This window comes from Scomber scombrus, chromosome 14 (genome assembly GCF_963691925.1).
Source record: "Scomber scombrus chromosome 14, fScoSco1.1, whole genome shotgun sequence".
Taxonomy (NCBI): Eukaryota; Metazoa; Chordata; class Actinopteri; order Scombriformes; family Scombridae; genus Scomber; species Scomber scombrus.
In genome coordinates this window covers 29,177,905-29,195,793 of record NC_084983.1, presented here as the reverse complement: position 1 = coordinate 29,195,793, position 17,889 = coordinate 29,177,905, and the positions used below count along the sequence as shown (strand labels likewise).

Sequence of the window (17,889 nt, the reverse complement as noted above, 5' to 3'; positions counted from 1 at the left end):
AGCCTTCACCACTCTGCAGGGCCTTCCGGTCTGAGGCAGTGCAGCCCTCATACCAGATGGAGTTGCAGTTGGTCAGTATGCTCTCCACCGTTCCCTTGTAGAAGGTGGTGAAGATGGGAGGGGGAAGGTGCGCTTTCCTCAGCCGGCGCAGGAAGTGCAGTCGCTGGTGGGCTTTCTGGGTCAGGGAGGACGTGTGCTTGGTCCAGGTCAGGTCACTGGAGATGTGCACCCCCAGGAACTTGGTGCACTGGACGATCTCCACTGCAGCGCCGCCTATGAAGAGAGTGTGGATGGGCTAGTTCTTCCTTCTTTTGTCTTGTCAACATTCAGGTCCAGGTTGTTGTTGGTGCACCAGCCAGCTCCTCGTTGTTCTGAATGAGACCCGCCACTGTCGTGCGCAGAAGTCGTGGGTCATAAGGGTGAAGAGCAGCGGGCTCAAACACAGTCCTGCGGGGAGCCAGTGCTCAGCCGGACGGTGTTGGATGTGTTGCTTCCTACACGTACAGACTGAGGCCTGTCGGGGAGAAAGTCCAATATCCAGTTGCACATGGGAGGACTCAGACCCAGTTTACAGTAGAGCTGGTCAACAGTTCCACGACCCGGAGGAAAACCACATTGCTCCTCCTGAATCCGAGGTTCGACTATCCGACGGACCCTCCTCTCCAGTACCCCTCTTGAGAAGACTGGTTCCGGATCCCTTGCTATGCGTCGAGGTGAGACCGACTATATCTAGCCGGAAACTTCTCAACCTCGCGCACCAGCTCAGGCTCCTTCCCCACCAGAGAGGTTCCACGTCCCTAGAGGTCCCCGACTTCAGCTGCCCAGCTCACATTGCACCCGACCCCTTTGGCCCCTCCTACAGGTGGGGAGCCCACTGGAAGGGGTCCCACGTTGCCTCTTCGGGCTGAGCCCACATGGGTGCAGGCCCGGCCACCAGGCGCTCGCCACCGAGCCCCACCCCCAGGCCTGGGGGCTCCAGGGGGGGGGGGTGGCTCCATATATGGTAAATGGACTGTACTTATATAGCGCCTTTCTAGTCTTTTCGACCACTCGAAGCGCTTTACACTACAACTCACTCACACACATTCATACACCGTTGGCACAGCAATGGGAGCAATTAGGGGTTAAGTGTCTTTCCCAAGGACACATCGACATGTGGTCTGGAGGAGCCGGGAATCGAACCGCCAATCTTCCAGTTGGAGGACGACCGCTCTACCTCCTGAGTCGCAGCCGCCCCATAATATATGTTTTCCATCATAAGGGGGCTTGTGAGCTACGCTTTGTCTGGTCCCTCCCCCGGACCTGTTGCCATTGGAGACCCTACCAGGAGCATAAAGCCCCCGACAACTGGGCTCCTGGGGTCACTGGGACACGCAAACCCCTCCACCACGATAAGGTAGCAGCTCAGGGAGGGGTCACATCAAATCAGATCATAAAGGATCGAGGATGTTTCTTTAAAACATAAACTTGTGTAGACTCACAGACAGCTGCTGGAGTTTCATCAGGTTTCTGCTTGTTATGAGTCATTAATAAAGCTGATCATCTAGTGACAGCTGGGATCTGGCTGCCATGTAAGGCTGTGAACTAACTGCTGGGTTATAATTAGCCGGAGTAATGAAACACCAGGCAGGCTGCTGCTGTCCTCACTGCTACTAACACACTGTGATTTATTACATATATATAACTGCTGCTGTTGGGTTTAATGGGTTTTATTAGCTAAATGTGGGTCTGAAATATTTGTTTATTTTAAGTATAATTTATGTCAGAGGTGTTGAACATGAGGCCCGTGGGCCAGAACCGGCCGCAGAGGAGTCCAATCTGGCCCACTTTCCTCCCTTTCTTCCATCTTTCCTTCTTTCCCACCCTCCATCTTTTTAATGGTTTGGCCCTCATGAGGTCAGATTGGACAGTATTTGGCTCTTGAGTGAAAATGACTTTGACTCCTTTGATTCTTCAGCCGCTGAGAAACAGGATGAATGTGTTTACAGACTTTCACAATAAGAGCCTAGATAAAAACATCCTTAAAATAAGACAAACACTGAGAATCAGGATGTGATTGGTGCATCCAGTTATATCCTGGATTATAATTAAACAGCCAAATAAATGAATAAAGAAACATTTCACAGTTTTTGTGACATTTTTTAAAGTTTGTCCTGATTGGTTTAACCATCCTGTTGTCCTCGAATCAAGGAAGGAAGGAAGGGAGGAAGAAGGAAGGAAGGAAGGTAGGATGGAAGAAGGAAGGAAAGGAAAGAAGGAAGGGAGCACAGAGGGAGGAAAGAAAGAGGGAGGAAGGACAAACGGAAGGAAGGAAAGAAGGAACAGTCAAAACAGACGGGGTCAGTTTGACCCGGGAGGACGACAGGAAGGTTAAAGAATAAATGAAGCTTTGTTGTGTTTCGATATAAATATAAAATAATCTGAATAAAACTCGACAGACGAAATACAAAAACAGAAGATTCTTTATTTTCTGGAGTTTCTCCAACAAGTTGAAACACTGCAGAGCTGAACTGTGAAGATATGTGACATGAGATCAGTCCACACCAGGCTGGGACCGCTGGGAACAGTAACACCAGTCAGAGTAAACCAGTCTGATCCTGACTGACGCTGCATTCGAGGCCGATTGGAAAACTGATGTTTCACAGCTGATTATTGATCGGGATCATTTTGTGATTATTGATAAATCAGCTGATCTCATTTAATGTTTCGGTGACTCAAATAAATCCAATTTACAATCATGACGCTGAAAGCATCAAATATTAAACACTTTCAAACGGAGAAAATCTAATAATTGATTATCAAATAAAGATATTTAACGATCAGTCTCGCTGACGGCGACTCGACTCCAGTTTAGTTTTTATATTTCAGACTTTTACAGACGAGCAGGAAGTTAAATCACTTTGTTTCTGACTCAGAAAAGAGAGGAAACAAACACGAGATCATGAAACTCATCTGATGCAAAAGTCTTAAATATAAAAACCTGATTTATAAAACAGGAAGCTGCTGGAAGACGCCTCGTGTTTAAACTTTATTTTTACTGGTTTTTCTTCAGGTGAGAAAATAAACGTGTTCAGCTTTTAATGATCACGGATCAATAATTAACTAATATTCTCTAAACTGAAAATAAAGTTTAACATTTAATACGAATAAATAGAAATTCATGACCAGCAGAGACTCAGCCTGGTGTGTGTGTGTGTGACTGTATGTGTGTGGCTGTGGCTGTGTGTGTTTGGTGTGTATGTGTGTGTGTATGACTGTGTGTGTGTGTGTGTATGACTGTGTGTGTGTGTGTGTGTGTGGCTGTGTGTGTATGACTGTGTGTGTGACTGTGTGTGTGACTGTGTGTGTGTGTGTGTGTGTGTCTGTATGTATGTGTATGTATGTGTGTGTGTGTGTGTGTGTGTGTGTGGCTGTGTGTGTGTGTGTGTGTCTGTATGTATGTGTGTGTGTGTGTGTGTGGCTGTGTGTGTGGCTGTGTGTGTTTGGTGTGTGTGTGTGTGTATGACTGTGTGTGTGTGTGTGTGTGTGTGTGTGTGTGTGGCTGTGTGTGTGTGACTGTGTGTGTGTGTGTGTGGCCCCTCTAAACGTTGAATATAAAAACACACAGACTTCATCATGTGACTCTTACAGACAGACAGCAGGATGACATCACAGGAAGTGATTAAAAAAATGTAAGAAAACGTCCCTCGTTAAGCTCGTTAAGGATCTCTGTGTTTAATCAGTCTCTCTGTCTGTCTGCTTCCTCATGTCAGAGTTTATCAGTTCATCCTCATCTTCATCCTTTACTACTCCTCCATCTTCATCCTTTACTCCTCCTCCTCTTCCTCCATTTTCATCCTTTACTCCTTCTCCTCCATCTTCATCCTTTACTTCTCCTCCTCCATCTTCATCCTTTACTCCTCCTCCTCCTCGCTGTCTGCAGGGAAGACATCACTGAACATCACAGCTCTGCTCAGACTAAAGCAAACTAAATGTCTGGGTGGAGGTTACTGAGGAAGAGGAGGACGAAGAGGTGGGGTAGGAGGAGGAGGAGCAAGAGGAGGAGGTTGGGGAGGAGGAGGTGGGGGAGGAAGAGGAGGAAGAGGAATGGTCCCTTGGAGCTCAGCAGGTTTGATAAAAGTCAGTTTTTAGGGGGAAAAAAGGCCGACGGCGTGACGTAGGAATGATTCACTGATGATGTCATGATGATGTCATGAGCAGCAGCTGTATGACACCTGCTCAGGTGAGAGGAGAGAGAGCGACATCACTTCCTGTCAGAGTGACATCACTGACAGATGTTTAGGTTCCTGACAGGAGGACGGATCAGATCATTTATCATTCTGTATGTTTTTGTTTGATTCATAAAAGTCTGAATATGTGGATCAGAGATGTTTACTTTCTGGTGTGTTTAACCCTTTACATACTGCTCATATTCTGACTCATATTTCATAATCACTATTTTATGGTCCAGGAGAACATTTGATAGAATATATAAATATGTTTTTTTACATTTGCATGTCCAAAAATGTGAATATGATGAATTAGATTTGTATGTTTTATAAACTGTGTATAGTGTTCAATGTAGGAACAGAATGTAAAGGGTTAATAATCACATTTTTTAATCGGATTTTATAGTTTCATCCTAGTTTAAGTTATAATGATCTTCTTTTGTTCACTTTTTAGCAGAAAAATAGTCTGAAAACTTAACTTCTGTCATATTCTCTATTTATAAAGTCATTCATTAGTTCACTGTGTTTCTGTCCAGCTGCTGAATGTTAGTCTAATATTCTCTGTTTTTATTCTCTACCATCTCCTGAGGGAAATATCTAATAATTCTCTGCAGGTTCATTAAACACAGTAAAACCTGCAGGATTCAGGTTGTGGTCAGATCTGGTGCTGAGCAGGTAGAGAACAGAGGTTTGCTATGAGAGCAGAGAGTGAACCAGAACAGTAACGCTGCAGCCAGACAGATAAACAATGATCTGAATCTCTCTATAAAGCAGAGAGGAGATCTGTTCCAGCATCTGAAGAACATGTCTGATGTTAAACTGAGTCCATCACTGTTGAATCCTGTTTTACTGTGTGAGATAATCATCAGAGACTCTGCAGCTTAAAGCATCTCTAACATTTATTACTAGAACATGTTTTCTCTGTCAGTGAGATGAACCCGAGCTTTCTTGTCTCGTGTCTTTGCTCGACGGCTTCGCTCACTGATCCGTCATCACCTGCAGAAACTTAAAGACAATCAGATCAGCTTCCTGTCAGTGAGTCTCTCCTCTTCCTCTTCCTCTTCCTCCTCTCAGGCGTCTGATTCCTCGCTGCTGTCTCGGCTGATCTCGATCTGCAGCGACGGCAGGTTGTCCAGCCGGCTCTTCTTCATCTTGTGTGTGACACGTTCCTGTTTCTGTTTGATCATGGCGCCCCACATCTCCTGCAGTGTCGAGTCGTCTTCCTCCACGTCCTCCTCTTCCTCCCCCCCCGCTCCCTCCTTCTTGTCTCCTCCTCGTCTCCTCCCTCCGCTCTTACTGCCGTCGCCGTCAGCGGAGCCGAGTCTGCTCCACAGAGCGCCTAAAGACAGGAAACAGGAAGTCACATGATTAAAGAGGAGGAGGAAGAGAGGAGATAAAGAGGAAGGGAAGAGGAGGAATAGGAGAGGAGGAAGTAGAGAGGAAAAGAGAAGGAAGAGAGGAGGAAGAGGAGAGGAAGAAGAGAGGAAAAGAGAAGGAAGAGAGGAAGAGGAGGAGTTTTCTTCGTACTTTTCCTGTCTTTGGATGAGTTGGCGTAGCTTCCTCGGCTGTCCTGATTTGCCACGCCAAGCCTGCGGTGCACGTCTCTGATTGGCTCTCTGGGTGGCGGTGTCTCTCTGGGTGAGGAGGGGGGCGAGGGGGAGCGCCTCCTGTCGGGGGAAGAGTAGCGTCTCTTCCCGAGCCGCTGCCGGACGTCCGTCTTCCCCTGGACGGCCACCGGGGGGGGCTGTCTCTGCTGGGACTGACCCTGACGCTTCTCCTCCAGCAGCTGCCGAACGTCCGTCACCTTGGCGGGAGATGGAGACTTCCCTCTGCTGCTAGAGCCCGAACCCCCGACCCTGTTCCTGAAATAAAGACACACATAAATTAAAATTGCAAGAGGAGCTAGTTAAAGTACGAGGCGTGGAAATGACGACAAACAGCGCCACAATTGAAAATTTCAAAACAGCCGACTTCCTGTTGGAGTTCAGGTATGGGTCCAAGAGACTTTTTGGTGCGTCTTTACATGATACATATGGGTACCAAATTTTGTTAGTCCATGTCAATCTGGAGAGAGGGGCTCAATTTTTAAAAATTTTCTACGGAGTGCAAGTGGCGCCATTTGGCCAGCACTTCTTTTTTAATGGTGAAACATCGAAAAATGCTGCATCGCCACGGCAACCAAGTATAACGGGGGAAAAATATTTTTTATCTCCAGTGTCTAGCGATGCTTCTGAGAAAATTTAAAGTCGGTCTGATTAAGTCTCTAGAAGGAGTTCGTTAAAGTACGATGTGTGGAAATCGCAAAAATAGCACAGAAATCGAAAATTCAAATCAAAATGGCCGACTTCCTGTTGGAGTTAGGGTATGGGTCCAAGAGACTTTTTTGTGTGTCTTGGCATGATATATATGTGTACCGAATTTCGTTGGTCTACGTCAATCTGGAGTGAGGGGCTCAATTATTTTTCATTTGCCTAGGGGGCGCTGTTGAGCCATTTTGCAACGCCCATTTCCGCAATCCATAAAATATCAAATTTTTCACCAGGTCTGGCATGTGTGTCAACATTCGTGAGTTTTCGGGCATGTTTAGGCTGCCAAAATTATGTATGAAAGGGTCAAATTAAAGCTCATACTCAAATGTGTCAGTTCGGATTTCTGCGATTAATTTAGTCAAAAACACTACGAGCTAGTGCTAGCTATAGGACGAGATGTTATCGCTTATATCAATATAGTTTATTTTGCGTTAATATAACTAAACATTTCTTCCAGAGAGCCACCAGTTCGCTCCTATTTCTCAGCTAACGTGTTTACTTAATTTTCTATCATTTCTTCATCTTATTCTCGGCCGGTGTAAACTGTGAAACACGGAGCTCTAACGGTCATGTGACATTAATCTGAGAGGAGGAAACGGTACTGACCGGATGTTCTTCAGGTGCCCGTCCACCTCGTCGGCGTACATCGTCATCTTCTTGCTCTTCTTGGGTGACGGCGTGGAGATCATCTTCAGCTCCAGGTCGTAGTCCATCTCGTCCGACTCCGACCACGGAGACGGCGAGCGCGAGGCCCGGCTGCGAAGCCCCGCCCCCAGCGCCCGCGAGGCCCCGCCCCTGTCGCCTCGCTCCTTGTACTCCACCACTCTGTCGTCCTCCTCCATGTCCTCATCGCCTTCCTCCTCCTCCTCTTCCTCTTCCTCCTTGATCGGCTCCTCGGGGAGGTTGACGAGGTCGGCTGAGAACAGAGAGTCATCAACCAATCAAAACCTTCCGTTTCTGAACATGTGACACACAGTCATCAGCTGTGTGTGTATACCTGAGTGTCGGTGTGTGTATGGTGGTGTGTGTGTGTGTGTGTGTACCTGAGTGTCGGTGTGTGTATGGTGGTGTGTGTCCCATGCTGTCTCCTATCAGAGGTTTCTTGCTCTTGATGACGTCTCTCTGGATCCTGCGGTTGTGAAATCTCCTCTTCCTGAACACACAGCAGAGAGCAGACAGTAAATACAGAGACCATAGACTGTATATAAGAAATGGACGTAACATCCGTGAAGTCACCCATTGGTTTGTGGACTGCTGCTCGGAGGCCAATAGTATCGGATCTGAGCAGCGCCATCTTGAAAATTTCAGGTGCATGCTGGGAAAAATAAAAACATGGATTCTACTTATATGGGCTTCAGGAGGAGCATGAGGCGCCCTCCTGAACCTGTGAACCAATCAACCTGTCAATCACCACGTAGCCACGCCCTAATGCATACCCTGCTTTATCGTCACATATAAAATCAGGGAGGCCAAAATGTCCCAAATGAACATCATACTGCATTGAAGAAGGCTTTAAACTAGCGATTGAGACCATAAACACATTTTGAAAACGTTTACTGAGGTTAGAAATCAAGTGAGAAGTTGGTGAATTCTCCATTGACTTGTATAGAGACGGAAGTCCTTTTGACACCAAAACGGTCGCCCCCTGGTGGCCTTTTGATAGAATGCAGTTTTAAGTTACTGTGTGACCCACCAGGAGTTACTGAGGATGCCCTTCATGCCTCCATAGTTGGGGTTTCCGTACTTCATGTAGTATCGGCTGCGCCGAGCGGCTCCCAGCTCCTTCTTATCATCTGCACACAAAACACAAAAGAGCAGAAAATATAAAACACTTTGTTTTCTCTGTTTAGCAGAACTGATGGTATTAGTGTGTGTGTGTGTTAGTGTGCGCGTGACTTAGTGTGTGTCTATTAATGTGTGTGTGTTACTATGCGTGTCTGTATTAGTGTGTATACTTGTGTGTTACTGTGTCTGTATTAGTGTGTGTGTGTATGTGTTACCGTGCGTAGCGAAGCGTAGGAACAGTTTGTTTCCTTTGAACGGTTTGGTCGCCGGTCGCAGATCGTTTCTCAGCAGAGATTCAACCTCTGCACTCGACAGGTCTTCCACCTGAGAGAGAGACACACACACACACACACACACACACACACACACACACACACACACACACACACACACACACACACACACACACACACACACACACACACACACACAAACACACACACACACACACACACACACACACACACACACACACACACACACACACACACGATCAGCTGTTGGATCTGATTCAGGCTAACAGTATCAGGTCTCACAGAGGAATGGAAACAGAATGATGTCATCAGCTCTGTGGATCAATAAACCTGATCAGCTGTGTATTGTTTATGTTACCTGGCCGCTCTCTGCTTTCGTCTTATGCTCCGTCTCTCCGTCGCTCTCCTTCCCTTCGATCTCCTCGCCGCTCTTCTTCACCGCTGCCTCCTCGCCCTCCTCCACCTCGCCCTCCTCCTCCTCGTCTTCGTCGTCTGATCCTGGTCCTCGGCGACCTTTGCTCGGCTCGTCCGGCTGGCTGCTACTCTCCGTCTCCGTGGTAACCGCCTCCGGGTCGGGCATCCGGCTGATGTTGATAAGGGCTCGGATGGACGTGTCGTCGTCCAGCCAAACCACGTTACCTAGGAAACCAATATGTGGTGATGAGCACAGATTTTAACTTCTGTGTCAGTGTGTGTGTGTGTGTGTTACTGTGTGTGTGTATATATATGTTACTGTGAGTGTGTGGGTTACTGAGAGTGTTAATGTGTGTGTGTGTGTGTGTGTGTGTGTGTGTGTGAGAGTGTGTGTTACTGTGAGTGTGTGTGTGTTACTATTTATGTGTGTGTGTGTGTGTGTGTGTTACTCTTTATGTGTGTGTGTTACTATGAGTGTGTGTCTGTGTGTGAGTGTCTTACTGTGTGTGTGAGTTTGTGTGTGTGTTACTGTGAGTGTGTGTGTGTGTGTGTGTGTGTGTGTGTGTGTGTGTGTGTGTGTGTGTGTGTGTGTGTGTGTGTGTAACTTACAGGATTCGTCATCGATCCACTCGATGTGAGCTGGAGGATATTCCTTAAAATATCCGAACACATCCTGGGTGCTCATGTCGTCCACGCCTGCCATGTAAATCGCCTGCATCCTCAGGTTGGGGATAGCTGAGCACCACAGAAGAAGAACAACAGGGTTCAGCCAATCACATCTATGAGTACGAGCAGGTGTGACATCATCGTGCACAGGTGAGCAGGTCCTCGTACCTTTCCTCATGATTTCTTTATCCAGGAACACGTTCCTCGGATCCACGCTCACCTCGCTTTGGAAATGGAAACGTCTCGCTCGCTTCTCTTTCTTCTCGATCGCCTCCTGATGAGAAAACAGCGTTCAACAGAACAACAGTGTTCCCAGTGTTCCCAGTGAGTGTGTTAACCAGCAGTCAGGTGACACATTGATTCAATGATCAATGAGCCAATAGCAATGATGCAAAATTACAACATCAATCATCATCTTTAAGATACACCCTGGCATGTTGGTGTCAGTGCCAGGGGAATTACTCAATAAACATCAATCATCTTAAAAATGATGATTGATGTCTGACATGCAGTAGCCATGGTAACGGTCCTTTAAGATATCCTGAGCAGCTTTTCCCCACAAAAACTAAAAACCACAACTCTAAAAGAGCAATGGCGCAAGAGATTATACAAGTCTATCATCAGATGGTTCAGACAGTGTGTGTGTGTGTGTGTGTGTGTGTGTGTGTGTGTGTGTGTGTGTGTGTGTGTGTGTGTGTGCGTGTTGTGTGTGTCGTACCTTTGAGTTGACGTCGATCCCCGTGATGAACGTTCCAGCTTTGTTCTCGTATCGCCGGCTCGTGTCCTGCAGAATAAAAACACAGATTAGTTACGTCATGTTTAAACAAACGCACCTGAGAACCACACACCTGTAACTACTGAGTGGGATCGGCACATCATGTGACTGTCAGGTGACATGGGTCTTTGTGTATAAGATGGCGACTATACATTCTGTCTTTAGTCTGAAGAGCAGTGATGTTAAACCTGCCTTTGGGAGCAGCATAAAGCTGCTGCTGTGTTTTAAACAGCAGCAGGTGTTTCACATTCAGAGGGTTGAGTGGAGGTGTGTGGGGACGTTTATTAGTGCTGTTGAACGTAACCACTGTGAAACAATCAGTAAATAACGTTTTATTGATCTGATTCAGCGGCTTTCTGATTGGCAGTGCTCACTCTCTTCATTCACTCTCTAGCTTGCTCCACCACAGCTAACACAACAGCGTCCTGTAGCCGCTTACTCATTCATGCCATATTACTTGATACTTTTATACAATATACTTCATATGTTTTTGTTCCATTCTGATACCTAGATAAAGAGGGGCAGGTTGTTAACCAGTTCTTTTATATTGTGGCCCTCAGTGATGGTAAGGCGGACACCATGGTCACCAATGAACAAGCAGCTGCCAACAGAGAAGCTATGTTGGCTTGGCACTGAGCAACTTAGTGACAGCTTCCCCAAGATTGTTGCGGTAGCTTGTGCCGCCCACCGCCTTGCCCTCGCCTGTAGGGATGCTTCCCAAAAGGTTAAATATATGAAGACCTTCTCGGACCACCTGCAGAAACAGCACTTATATTTTCATCCTAGTGTAAGTTGGACTGCAGCACTGAAGGCAGCAGCTACCATCCTGAGGCGCCCGGACTTGAAGATGAAGATATTGGTTACAATCATTCACACTAACGCGTACTGTTCTATCATCAATCTGTTTAGTTTGGGTTTTTTTATTCCAAGAGGTAAAAGACACAAGGTAGCTTTCTCAGCACCAGGTCATTGAGGTGCTCCAGCTGTCCTTGCCACATAGTCAGAGGAGGCAGGGCCTAAACGATGCCCCGTTACCGAAGGCCTGTACACATTTTGCACAACCTACAGGTTTGTGGCACCATGTTGCCACACCTTGCGTGCCTGTGGTCAAATGTCAACCTTCTCCATATCAAAGACAGCAGGTGTGTTATTAGTTTATAAAATTGAGTTTTGTTGTTGTTTTACATTTATGTCTGTGATGCCTCCCAATGATATTGTACATTTACAACAATTGGATGGCAACACTATGAGGTCTTTAACTATAGGTTCCAGTCACGATTGACACCTTTAGACACATGAAGGATGCAGGTGAGACTCCAATCCCCATGTCCATCCAACATGAGGAGGAGAGGAACAGGGGAGGACTGGGTGTTGTGAACCTGCTACGGGAAGAGCAGTGGACAAGATTTGTGGTATAAAGTTTTTCTTTTTCTTTAAGATCTTTTTGATTGAAGGTGCTCTTTGTTTTGGGGATCCATGGTTTCAAACAACAAGGGAGAATCCAAGGCACCCATCAAGTTATATTGCCTTCATTTATTTTTTTTCTCTACTCTGTTAATTTAGGTTGCCTGTCCTTACACCAGTGGCTGATATATATCAGGTAAATCAGGTTCCAGAGCCTGATCATCGGAGCCTTCAGCACCAGAGGCAGCTACGCTCGGTGACTACGCCAACCTTAAGATCCTGACACAAAAGTTTCTCCCTGGGAAGGAGACCGCCGTGCTCCAGGAGTACCAGTTCTTCATGCATCATTTGTATGAAGGAGACATTTTCAAGGTGGGTGAATGATATGGTCAGCAAGCAATGTAAAAAGTATCCCAACGTTATAATTGAAACACTTCAAATTGGCAAACTGTATAACAGACAAGTGTAAAATAAGTCTTGGTCTTTAAAAAAGGCTTTGAAAACAGACACCTTGTGTATTTAATGTAAATCAACATCCTCAGTACAGAACCGAAGGCGAGACGATGACACTGCCTGTGAGTGAGTGTGATGGATGGGGCCAGATCTCGCCTATCCTCAGCTATTTGGCTGCAGTTGGCCTCATCATTCCAGTGTCAAGTGTCAACTGTGAAAGATTTTTCAATGATGAACCGGGTAAGGACAAAGGGCATGCCAGTGACTGAAGATGCATGTAACTCAGTGCATGCAGCTTTTATATTCATTAGTTTGGCTAACTGTAGTTACCTTTATTTTCGGGTCAAATCTGATGCAAAGAACGGTTCCAATGAGACCACATCGCTGTCTGTCTGAGGGTCTTCATTAATGAGCCGACCCCAGACCATAACTACCAAAGAGCATCAGAACTCTCTTTTCAAAAGCCAAGAAAAATTAAATGCACAAATACTGGGTGCAACATTTGCAAGTAGGGACGGGGACTAATTTATTTTTGTGTAAATATGTGCAAATGCTGACGTGAATGTCCCATCAGGTCATAGTGCCTCTGTTTAGGGACCATGCAGTGGTTATTGTAATTCTTATTTTATTGAATATAAATTGTAATTCTTCTTCTTTTCATTTTTATTGATAAGCAAATACAGCTAGTTTAGTTATTTAAAGAAACAATGTAGAAAAAGATATTTACTGAAACAGTATTTTATGTTATAAGTAATAGCTAGTTGAACTAAGATAATCACCTCTGTTTTCTTTGTTTCAGAGCTGAAATATGGACATTAGTCTTTTTTGATAGTTTGTTTCAAACATTTATAAACTGGTAAAATGTCTTTCCCATGCTTTCTGTCTGTGACCTCTTTGCTGCGTCATCACCATTCATACAACCAGTAGTTAAATTACTAAAGCACTAAATTGTTTAGCACAAGCTTTGACCAAGTACCTCGATATCGATATCATAACATTGTAGGGATGACTATCGGTGCTTTCACAAAATATTTACACAATGACATTTTTGATAAATAATCATCAGTAATTTGGATATAATGACCAAGTGGGTAAAAGGTAAATAATACAACAGCTAGAACAATCTTATTTTACTGTATGTAAAACCAGGAAGACACTTATGCTGAATCACGATATTACGATATCCAAATACCGAGACGATATCTAGTCTCATATCACGATATTACGATATCCAAATTCTAAGACGATATCTAGTCTCATATCACGATATCCAAATTCTGAGATGATATCTAGTCTCATATCACGATATCCAAATTCCGAGACGATATCTAGTCTCATATTGATATAATTCCGATATATCGTCCAGCCCTAGAAACACCTTTAAATATGTAATAAATAATACTTCAGGTTATCAATAAGCCGGATTGATCAGCAGCTGCTAAGGTATCAGAATCCAACAACGGTTTTCAGTCGTTTTTTAACCGTTAACGTTATTTTACCGGTAAAAACGTTACGTTTCTAGTTTTCTTTAGAGTTCATCGGTAATGTCAGACACGTGAGAGGTAAACAGCAACAAGTGACACAAATAACAACAAACAAACATCAGCTGCTCAAAAACACGTTAAAAACAAACCGAGGTTAAACCGGTAAACGGGAATCAGCCGGTAACCCCCGTAGAGCCGATAAGCAGCTCCAGCAGAGAGGGAGAGGGCCGGGAGTAGACGTTACCACACGCCGGCTCTCCCCTCCATCTCTCCGGCCACAGCAGACTCCAGCCCCCGGTCTACCACGGCCTATCCCCGGCTACAGCAGACTCCAGCCCCCGGTCTACCACGGCCTATCCCCGGCCACAGCAGACTCCAGCCCCCGGTCTACCACGGCCTATCCCCGGCCACAGGAGACTCCAGCCCCCGGTCTACCACGGCCTATCCCCGGCCACAGCAGACTCCAGCCCCCGGTCTACCACGGACTATCCCCGGCCACAGGAGACTCCAGCCCCCGGTCTACCACGGCCTGTTCTCGGTCACTTACCGGCAGCAGCTCCTGCAGGGACCGGTTAACGGAGACGTCCTCCAGCTCGCCCTCCTCCACCTCCATCGGCTCGGCTCCGCGGGCATCCCGGTCCGATTCGGAGTCAGAATCCGACTCGGAGCGGTCCGAACCGCTGTCTGGTTTCACCGACACCTGTAAGCTGTGTACGGCCGCCATGGCGCTGCGATCTGCGGCTGTTGCTGCTGCCTGACCCGGCAACGCTTCTCTTCTTCTCCGCAGGTCAGACGGTCCGTGTGACCGCCAGCGACACCAGGTGGAAGTTATAATAATGTCATTCTTTTTCTTCGCTTAGATGCATTATATAATCTGGTTCTGTTTAACTTTGATGCATTGTATTGTGTTTTATTTGCATGTTATATAAATAAATAACATACAAATAAAACACTATAAAAAGCATCAAAGTGAAGAAAAAGAATGACATTAATATAACTTCCACCAGGTGTCGCTGACGGTCACACAGCCTGTATGTTCACATGTGTAATTTTTACACTATATTATTTACACAGTACGCATATACTAAACTGTGGAAAGATATTTGTAGATTTATCTTAGATAATATCTTCTGTGACTTTAAGCTCCTCTTGCAAAATTTGCTTTTTGGTTTTTTAAAGTGACATTTCAGTTGAAAAAGAATATTATTTAATCAATCTCATTATAATTCTTGAAATTGGAATTGTATTTTAAGTCAATATCTTCTGCTAAAATTAAATTTCTTTAATTCAATTACATTTTTCTTTACTCGTGACTCCTGTCATATTTTTATTTTTGTATTATTTATTTGTTTTTCATTTATTATTAATGTAATGTTTATCCTTTTATTTCTATGTTTACTGCACTGTTATGTTATGTTATGTGCATGTTTTGTAAGTGAATGATAAATAAAGCTTATTTGAAAGGGGGAAAAAAGTATGCATATAGCTTTAAAATAATTGAACAGAAAAAGAGATAAATGCACTGGAGCTTAGTTGTCCCACTTTAGTTAATGTCCCATATTACCAGAATCCACCCTAGATGTGGAGGAGTGGTGGCTTCTGTTCACATGATGGGGATCTAATGAAGAACTCAGTTGGTATCAGTACGACTTTAAGGGAACTAGGATTGGTGCTGGTATCCTAATTTTTAAACCATACCCAGCCCTAGTGTATCGCTTGAGTCCCAGTCAGTGGAGTGGGAGGTACTGGGAGGTACTGGGCACTGTGGTGTCGTGCAGTCTGATGGTTGATGGTATGAAAGAGCCCCCCCCCCCTACTTAAAAGATGTTACAAGCACCTCTAAAAAATGTGTAAAACTGTGTGATAAAAATATTTCCTCAGTTTAAGACTCGACCCAACATTTTAACAACCTTTCTGAAAGCAGAGTTCCCCCACATGTCTTTCTTATATGGGTCAGTGACCAATAAGGGAATATAAATGAACCTATGACTCAACAGTAACTTCTGGATTTGGATGTAATTTTGCACTTACCTGTTATATTTACCTGTCACAAACATGAATGTGTGACATTACAGTACAGATCACTGTAAACAGTCTCCTGTCTTTAAAGATTGGAGGATTTGATCTTTCAGAAAACTGTAAAAAGCAGAAGAAAGTGTCTCCCAATGCAGGTATAGTTTAATAGGATATAGACTTAAACTCTACCTGCATTGGGAGGTACAGCGTCTTCTGCCTTTTACAGTTTTAGTTCTTTGGTCCAGCACCTGTTGTTTTTAATTCTACCACACAAGGTTTTCATCCTTCCGAAAACTCAGACAAAACTGAAGAAATAATGAGCATTTAATACATTAATAAATCTCTGTATGTTTTGTTTTCTGTATTTAATGATGTATTCAGTTTCTTTTCTTCCCGTCCTGCAGGATCTTCATACATGTTTATACCTGAGTAGATATATTAGGAATGTAACTTATGAGCTGTTTGAATCGTGATCTTTGAAATGTTTAATATAAGAGCTTCTGCTGTGTGCTGTGTCCTCACACAGCCTCAGCTGGTATTCTACCTGTTTTCATCCACCTGTAAATGTTTTCCTCAAAAGCCCCGAATCTATTTATATATATTTTAAAAAGTCACTTTTTCTGAACAGTAACTTCAACCAGCTGCTGACTGTTTTTTGTGGTGTTGGCGGCTTTGTTTTTTTTAATGACATTTCCATCTGATTGGCCTACTTTTGGTGTATCAATGCATTTGATTGGTTGTCTGGTCCATGATGGACCAATATTCGTCAATCATTTTAAAGCACAAATAAATAATTTACTCAGTAACGGACTCATGTACAATTGTGTTATAAAGGAGAAACAATAAAAACTATTTGATGAGTAGAAACTATTAGACAAACCATATTTAAAGAAGATAAAAGTGACTCAAGGAAAGTTAAAACTGAAATAAACTCAGGAAACTATTATTATTGTATTGATGCTATAATGAGACAAACCTTTTTTTATCGTGTAGTTTGGATTCATCGATGGACAAATGAACAGAAGTAAGAAACAAAGCAGCTCTGATTGTTTCTGACATCAAACTAAAGTTTCATTCTGCAGAAACTTTATAACTTTATATTTCTATGAGTTTCATAATCACAGTAACACAGAGTCTAACAAACATCAGCAGCTCTGTATTTATGCTACAGATTTACACCTGAAATCAGAAGAGAAGAAAGACTTTGTGCTTTCAGTGCAATCAAGACGTTTACAGTTCTGCTTCAGACTGTACAGATCTCATATTCACACATATATATATAACATATATATAACATCCACAGAGCTTTGTGTCATTTTAGTGCAAAATAAACAACATTTTCTGTCAGTTTTCTGTCAGTTTTTGCATCAAACGGCAGTAAAGCTTCTTCTTTTTGCAGATTTAACTGTTTCACACAGTTATAAATAACACAGCGAGTCATTTTCATCACAGCGCTGACTCAAATCCAACAAACAACTAACAGTTATTTTCAGTAGTGATTAGTCAATGAAATGTACATAAATACAGACTGTCCAAAACACGTTCAGATATTTAATTTACTGATTAAGAAAAAACAGATAATGCCATCTGAGGAGCTTAAACCAGAGAGCGTTTGGTGTTTCTGTTTCAGTAATGACAAATATCCAGCCAGCAGGTCCATGTGGGACCTTAAGGGTTACATTTGGGCTGTAATATGGGTCCCAAGTGGGTTTGTCCGCAGTTTCCATGGTGACCCCACCTGTGTTTGTCCATATGGGCTTCAAGTGGGTTCTGACTGGGTTTCAGGTGGGGACCAACTGGGTGAGACCCATGTTTACCCCATATGTTTGCCCATATGGGGTAAACATATGGGGCATATTACTGAAAACATATGGGACCCGGATATGTGCCCAGTTCAAGCCCACTCAGTACCCACATAACCCACATTTAACCCGTGTGGGACCCACATGGACATGCTAGCTGGGTATTAATCAATTATCAAAAGAGTTGCAGATTAATTTCCTTTTACTCGACGAATCAATTAATGGACTCAAAGTTGCAGCTCTACAGACAATAAGTTTATTCAATGAAGTGCTTAAAAAATGGCGTTCACACTTATAAAATAACTATAACTGTAAAATA

General features: G+C 44.1%; 1 protein-coding gene across 2 annotated transcripts; it reads right to left on the bottom strand.

Annotated features, from left to right (window-relative positions):
• Positions 1–2,491: 2,491 nt before the first annotated feature.
• On the bottom strand, positions 2,492–14,508 carry ncbp3 (nuclear cap binding subunit 3). Of its 2 annotated transcripts, XR_009927108.1 has the most exons (12): positions 14,300–14,508; positions 10,355–10,420; positions 9,805–9,910; positions 9,580–9,705; positions 8,915–9,195; positions 8,518–8,626; positions 8,211–8,310; positions 7,561–7,670; positions 7,124–7,433; positions 5,736–6,070; positions 3,811–5,547; positions 2,492–3,780 (listed from the first exon to the last, which is right to left on the bottom strand). XR_009927108.1 is itself a non-coding variant. In XM_062433774.1 (11 exons), exons 1-11 carry the CDS (start codon positions 14,474–14,476, stop codon positions 5,279–5,281), a joined length of 1,989 nt encoding a protein of 662 aa, XP_062289758.1. In that variant the 5' UTR covers positions 14,477–14,508; the 3' UTR covers positions 2,492–5,278. The 2 variants fall into 2 exon arrangements, 1 of the variants encoding a protein (XP_062289758.1); XM_062433774.1 differs by having other exon boundaries at positions 2,492–5,547.
• Between the last annotated feature and the right edge of the window lie 3,381 nt (positions 14,509–17,889).